This window comes from Physeter macrocephalus, unplaced genomic scaffold, assembly GCF_002837175.3.
Source record: "Physeter macrocephalus isolate SW-GA unplaced genomic scaffold, ASM283717v5 random_211, whole genome shotgun sequence".
NCBI lineage: Eukaryota > Metazoa > Chordata > Mammalia > Artiodactyla > Physeteridae > Physeter > Physeter macrocephalus.
This window is the reverse complement of record NW_021145497.1, coordinates 84655-91973: the sequence shown is the minus strand read 5'-3', so window position 1 is coordinate 91973 and position 7319 is coordinate 84655. Positions and strand designations below refer to the sequence as shown.

The window sequence follows — 7319 nt, the reverse complement described above, 5'->3', positions numbered from 1 at the left end:
AAATGGGCATACATAGGGCTTCCCTGGTGGCGCAGTGGTTGGGAGTCTGCCTGCCGATGCAGGGGACGCGGGTTCGTGCCCCGGTCTGGGAGGGTCCCGCGTGCCGCGGAACAGCTGGGCCCATGGGCCGTGGCCGCTGGGCCTGTGCGTCCAGAGCCTGTGCTCCGCAACAGGAGAGGCCACAGCCGTGAGAGGCCCGGGTACCGCAAAAAAAAAAAAAAAAAAAAAAAAAAAAGGGCATACATAATGCCATGCACAGTAGGCCACTTAATAAATGACTCCTGGGATCAGATTAACCCATTCCTACTTTCAACCAGGAACTTGGAAACGGGTACCGCAAAAAAAAAAAAAAAAAAAAAAAAAAAAAAAAAAGGGCATACATAATGCCATGCACAGTAGGCCACTTAATAAATGACTCCTGGGATCAGATTAACCCATTCCTACTTTCAACCAGGAACTTGGAAAGCAATAGTGGCTAAGCCCTGTGGTAATCGTGAGCCATCCCTTCCCTCTGGGCCTCTTAACCCTTGGATTTGCCCACAGGAGGGGATGCTACAGCACTGGGAGCTGGGCCAGGCTCTGCGACAGCGCTACCATGACTTCCTCAACACCTCTTACCACCGGCAAGAGGTAAGGCTGGGAGCTCTAGAGGCAAGGGAAATGGGAAGTGCTGTTCTCACCCTCTGCCCTCAGGGAGACTACGGGTGAGGCTGGGCACTCTGGCCTCCCTCCATGCATTTCTAGTTACAGCACAACTACAGGACAAGACATCCAAGGACTGTCTAGAGCAAAACCCTAGAGGCTGAGTTGCCCCTGCTTGGCTTGGAAAGAGGCAAAAGTGATCAAGCATCCAAGCTGACTTAAGGATCTGGCAAAGTAGTTTCTGACTCTGTGAAGTAACTCAGGCTTTCCATCCAAGACACTTACTGAGTACCTATTATGGGGCAGGCACTATGCTAGCATTGCACATACTGGTGCACCATACAGATATGATCTTTGTCCCTAGATGTTGTTATTGTTTCCTTGAAGGCCAGCCCCATCCTGATCTTGCCCTTTCTCACAGCTTATTCCTCTCTTTTCACAAGCAAATATCTCTGTTCCTTATTTTATTTCCTCTCCTGCTCTCTAAGACAGTTATAAAGGGGGATGTGATTGAAGGCAGTTTCTGCCCTCAAGGACCCAGGCCTAGATAGGGAGACAGGTGTTGTAATAAACCAGGCAAGCAGACAGACCTGAGCGCCTTGTTGACTAAGCACTTTGGACTGGGAGGGGCATTTGAACTAGAGCCATTCCCACAGGAGTTCTTCACAGATGGGGGACAGCTACGCCCCCAGCTGGTGGGCCTTGGCTGGGAAGAGGGATGGGGAGGGCCAGAGAGGGGGAGAGGGCCAGATGCATGGTGGATTTATAATTTGTTAGGTGACCATCAAGAACAAGACCTCCCCTGGAGCCCCAGTGAGGGGCCAGAGCTCCCCGACCCCGCTTCCACAGGTGAGACTTGTGTTGTCATCTCTGCAGGTTTATGTGCGAAGCACAGACTTTGACCGGACTCTCATGAGTGCCGAGGCCAACCTGGCTGGACTCTTCCCTCCCGACGGGATGCAGCGCTTTAACCCAAACATCTCTTGGCAGCCTATCCCCATCCACACTGTGCCCATTGCCGAGGACAGGGTAAGACCAGCCAGCTCTTCCCTAGAGGTGGTGACAGGGACAATTCTGGCCGTTGGCCTGCTGATCCCCGACTCCTTCTCTGCCTCTGCTTCCCTGCTTTGGTCTGCAGCTGCTGAAGTTCCCATTGGGCCCATGTCCCCGTTTTGAACAGCTGCAGAACGAGACCCGGCGGACACCGGAGTATCAGAATGAGAGTATTCAGAATGCAGTGAGTGGGGCTGAGGTGGAGGTCACCACACTGTCCTTTCCCCCAGGGCAAGACTGATCCCCTGATCCATTTTTCATAGCAATTTCTGGATATGGTGGCCAACGAGACAGGGCTTACAGACCTGACACTGGAGACCGTCTGGAATGTCTACGACACACTTTTCTGTGAGGTGAGCCGGCTCAGGGTCCCCGGTGTGACCGCTCGTCTCTCATACCTCGACAGGCCTAGGTGACCAGGCCAAGTAGAACACAGTGCCTGGACACCATGCTCACTGGGGAGGTCCAAGCAAGCCACCTCTTGTGAAACAAGGGAACTTCCCTCACGGGTGAAAAAGAACCTCAGAGTGGGAAATAGTTTATCAATGGTCAGCAGTTCCTGCTTCTCTCCACCCAGAGCTCTTGTGGTATCTGACCACATTCTGCTGAGTCACACTTCTCGCTCCCAGGCCTCCTTTCCTGTTCCCTGCAGCCTCAACACCACCCACCATGTCCCCCGGTTCCAGTCCCTCTCCCTCCCCTCTCACACACACACACACATACAGGTACTGTCCCACGTGGGAAGAGAGCTGCTCCCGGGAGAGGCTCTGGCCTAGGCTGGGGAGCTAACCTGCCCGCTGCCGTACACAGCAGACACACGGGCTGGTCCTGCCGCCCTGGGCCTCGCCCCAAACCATGCAGCGTCTGAGCCGGCTAAAGGACTTCAGCTTCCGCTTCCTCTTCGGGATCTACGAGCAGGCAGAGAAGGCCCGGCTGCAGGGGGGTGAGTGACAAAAGCAGCATGTCACTCCCCTGTCAGAACCCTACAACATTAGACATCTGCTCCTGGGGGCTTCTTACACGCTTACTTCTCTCGCTGAAGTGTTCCCTGCTCTTTCAGAACCAGATCCCCTAGTTATCCCGTCAGTCATCCAGTCTCCCCAGTTCTCCAGATACTTAGCACGTTTGTCACTGTGTGAGTGACCACAGTTAGGTTTTTGTGCTTTTCTGCCATTCGTATCCTTAAGTTTCACCCATGTCAGAAGACCCTCCCTTCCCTCTAATGACTTCCTACCTCCCGAGGACCACCGGGGGCCACTCTGAAAGGACGCTGAGAGTAATACACATGGCCAGTTTCTTCATCTGAGCACCCAAGGGAGTGCCAGCTGCTAGACCTTTCCAACATCTTGAAGTTTTCAGAGCCTGCACATGACAGAGATCCCCTGGCCTGGAGCCCCCATCCTGTGTGCTCTGAAGCAATCTTAAGTTTATATTTATTCCCAACTGGAGTAATTCTTCAAACGTGGGCAGGGCCTCGTAGCTCCTTTATAAATAAATGGGCAGGTTTCTGCACCTGTGGGAAATATAGATTTCTTGTTTTGTCTTGCTTCCTTCTGTAAATTTGGAAGTTCTTAGAGAGCAGGGGGTGCCGTAGAGTTTGCGTGGTTCCCCTGAATCTAAAGCGTTCTCTGTGCTGGTGATGAGACCCAGGACTGGCAGAGGGTGAGAGGGCCTCAGATAGGTCTAGTCAGAAGACGGTGATGGCTGTAGCCACTGACGCTGGGGACTCTCTCCTTCAGGAGTCCTGCTGGCTCAGATACGGAAGAACCTGACCCTGGTGGCAACCACCTCCCCTCTCCCTAAGCTGCTGGTCTACTCTGCGGTAAGCTTCCACGGTCCCCGGTGTGCTGACGTCACGTAGGAGCTGGATCTCTCCTCTCTTCAGCGCCTGGGGGTGTGGGGGGCAGTGCTGATGGGGAGCCCTTCTCTCTTACAGCACGACACCACCCTGGTTGCTCTGCAAATGGCGTTGGATGTCTACAATGGTAAACAAGCCCCCTACGCGTCCTGCCACATATTTGAACTGTACCAGGAAGATACCGGGTGAGTGGAGCTATGGGTCTGCCCTGAGGAGGGGCGCTCACGTGGGGACTGTGGGCAGCTTCCATCTTGTCTCCTGTCAACCCTCAGGAATTTCTCAGTGGAAATGTACTTTCGGAACGAGACTACCAAGGCCCCCTGGCCGCTGATCCTGCCTGGCTGCCCTCACCGCTGCCCGCTGCAGGACTTCCTCCGCCTCACAGAGCCTGTTGTGCCCAAGGACTGGCAGCAGGAGTGCCGGCTGGCAAGCAGTCCTGCAGACACAGGTGAGCTGCTGCCTGCCTCCATGCTGGCCGTGCCCCAGAACAGCTTACAGTTCATATCCACAGGTCTCGAGAGAGCTGATGCACTTCCAGCCATCCTGTTGCAGGGATGGCAGTCCTTTAGCCAGCTCAGACGCTGCATGGTTTGGGGCGAGGCCCATCCTATCCCTAGACAGTTAATTTCCCACCCTGAGACGTACTCCTCGCCCTCAGTTCTTATACTAAGAGAAACTAAAAGCAACCAGGAGAGAACTGTCTTGTCCTCCTACCACCAGGTGTTCCAGCTTACTCGCTGGTACAAGCCACCACTTGGAGCCAGCCTTTCCACTTACACTCTGGGTCCATCTCTTCTCACCTCCACACGGACCCTGGTGCTCAGTGTTACCGCTCTACTGGATCAGTGTCATCTCAAAGCCTAAGAAAAACCTCTTTGGCCCACGTCCTTCTCCAGCTGTCACTCCTTTTCTCTCTCCCCTTTTCGGGTGTAAAATCCTTCAAAGGCTTGCCTAGACTCTGGTGTCACTGCGTCACTGCCCATTCTCTCAGACTCACACCAGACAGTCTTATGTCACCTGCCACTCCACGGAAGCCCCTCTTGTCAAGGACCAATGACCTCCTCTTACCAAAGCCAGTGACCAATTCTTAGCTTCTCTCACCTCTCAGCATTACAGAATCGATTACTCCTTCCTTAAATACTTTCTTGGCTTCTCTGGTTTTTCTCCTAACTCACAGGCAGCTTCCTTTACTAGCTTCTCCTCCCCACTAACCAGTGGATGACCCAGGGCTCAGCCTCGCTCTTTCCCCATCCATGCCTGCTCCCAAGGTGAGCTTACCCAGCCTTATAGCCTTATATACCATCTCCATGCTAAGTTCTGTCTTTTTATGACTCACAGATTCATGACCTCTTCTCTGAGCTGCAGGTTCACATATCCAGCTGCTGACTTGAGGTCTTTACATGGATGTCAACTAAGGCATGTCACAGTTGAAGTCTAAATCCAAATGCTCAAAAATCAGTCAATCCAAATGCTCTTCCCCCAAATCTGCTCTTCCTCCAGGCTTCCCCACCTTAGTAAATGCCACATTAGCCACCTAGGTGTATAGCATAACCCAAAGCGCTATCCTGAATACCCTCTTCCTCAGACCCCACCTCCAAACCACTAGCAGATCCTACCAGCCCAATTGTTAAAGTACACGCTCTTGCTCCCTAGCCCAGTCTACCATCATCTCTTGCCTGAAGTACTGAAAAGCTTCCTAACGTTCTTTCTGATTCTGTTCTTGGCCCTACCAGTGATTCAGCACAACAGTTAATTTTTTTAAACATTAATCAGTTCACATCACTACCCTTCTCAGAATCTTCCAGTGGCTTCCCATTACATTTGGAATAAAACCCAAGTTCTTGGGCTTCCCTGGTGGCGCAGTGGTTAGGAATCCACCTGCCAATGCAGGGGACACAGGTTCGAGCCCTGGTCCGGGAAGATCCCACATGCCGCAGAGCAACTAAGCCCGTGCACCACAGCTACTTAGCCTGTGCTTTAAAGCCCGCGAGCCACAACTACTGAGCCTGCGAGCCACAACTACTGAGTCCACGTGCCACAACTACTGAGCCCGTGTGCCTAGAGCCCGTGCTCCACAACAGGAGAAGCCTGCACACCACAACGAAGAGTAGCCCCCGCTCCCGCAACTAGAGAAAGCCCGCACGCAGCAACGAAGACCCAACACAGCCAAAAATAAATAAATAAGATAAATAAATAAATTCAAAAACAAAAAAACCCCCAAGTTCTTTACCATGGCCTCCAGGCCCTACTTGGTCTGGTCCTCTGCCTTCATCTCCTGTGCTCATGTGTTCTGCTCTAGCGATACTGACTTTCTTGCTGGTCCTAGAACATGCCAAGCTAATTCCCTTCTGCATTTGCTTCCCGTCCACCCCCCCACCCCCCCACCCCCGGCCTCAGGACACTCTTCTCTCGGATCTTTTGTATGTCTCAGTGACTCCAGGTCTCTGTTCAAATGGTCACTTTCTCAGTGACACCTTCCCTGACTGACCTACCTCTCCATCATTTCCCCCTTACCTTGCTTTGTTTTCCTTTATGGCATTTGCCACTAATCCATCATGTCTATCATTTGCCTGTCACGGCATCTCCTCTCCTAGAATGTAAAATCTACAAGGGAGCCTTTGTCTTGGCCACCTGTGATACCCCCATTGTAAGAACAGCACCTGGCATGCGGTAGGCACTCAGGTATTTGTTGAATGAACGCTGACGTGACTTTTCTCCCGCCCCGCCCCGTGCGCAGAGGTGATCGTGGCCTTGGCTGTATGTGGCTCCATCCTCTTCCTTCTCTTAGTGCTGCTCCTCACCGTCCTCTTCCGGGTGCAGGCCCAGCCTCCTGGCTACCGCCACGTCCCAGACGGGGAGGATCATGCCTGACAACCACTCAGCCCCCTTCCCTCTGCCTCCCGGGGAGGTGGGCTGGGCCCTGCTCCTCACTGCTGCTGCTCCCCAGCCCGTGGACAGGAGACCCTGGGTTGGGCCTCCCTCTGATCACCCCAACCTAGATGAACAAGTGGGGCTCAGCTTGGCCCGTGGCACCTGTCGCGCAGCATCCACGTGCCTGATGTTAACCAAGTACTGTGTTGGACGCCGGCTTTCTCCAAACAGGATTTGCCTCCTCCATGCTCCCTTCTAAGGGCCTGAAATGTAGACAAGTAGTCACGTTTCACTCAGGACCTAGGAAAAAGACTGAAGGAGTTGCTGCTTGATCTGCTTTGCCTCTCCATCAAGCCCTGCTCGCTCTTCTACCAACCCAGAGTCTTTGGCAAATGGCCCAGAGGACACAGTCTTGCCTCTCAGTGCTTATTTTAGTGGGAAAAACTGCACAACGCTGGGGGTACAAACACTGGCCACCAAGGAACCAGATCACCCAAGAGCCAGCCAGCGAAGTTTTCCTTTGTCCAGCTGAAGCCACCACTAACTGGAGTCAGACATAATGCTTCCAGCATCTTTGTCACCCCTGCACCTTGAGCAGGTCGGAAGGACGAGTGTACTTGGGAGGGAGTCGGGGGAAGTGTGGGGGGGTGAGCTGTGGTACAGAATCATGAAACTACTATCCCTCTCATCTAGGCTGGGATCTCCTGGGGTCTGCCAGGGATCTCCAGCTGGCATGTTGTGAGCTGAACAGCTCCTGACTGTGGCCCAGAATAGGGCTGAGACAGCTTCCAGAGAATGAAGGCTTTGGACTCTTAGTGCTGTTTTCTGTGCCTTTTCTTCATTTTGGGGACCTAAGAAGCCCTGTGACCAGGTCAGTGCTGGAAGATCCACTCAG

The 7319-nt window shown here is 53.2% G+C and overlaps 1 protein-coding gene across 6 annotated transcripts; it reads left to right on the top strand.

The window, feature by feature from the left end:
* The first annotated feature begins 372 nt into the window (after positions 1–372).
* ACP2 (acid phosphatase 2, lysosomal) lies at positions 373–7236 on the top strand. Of its 6 annotated transcripts, none has more exons than XM_055082666.1 (9): positions 373–630; positions 1519–1671; positions 1781–1879; positions 1959–2048; positions 2506–2638; positions 3435–3517; positions 3632–3738; positions 3826–4001; positions 6656–7236. In XM_055082666.1, exons 1-9 carry the CDS (start codon positions 412–414, stop codon positions 6754–6756), a joined length of 1161 nt encoding a protein of 386 aa, XP_054938641.1. In that variant the 5' UTR covers positions 373–411; the 3' UTR covers positions 6757–7236. The 6 variants fall into 6 exon arrangements, with proteins under 6 accessions (XP_054938641.1, XP_028340486.1, XP_028340483.1 ...); XM_028484685.2 differs by having other exon boundaries at positions 6291–7236; XM_028484682.2 differs by lacking the exon at positions 6656–7236 and adding an exon at positions 4274–6279.
* The last annotated feature ends 83 nt before the right edge of the window (positions 7237–7319 follow it).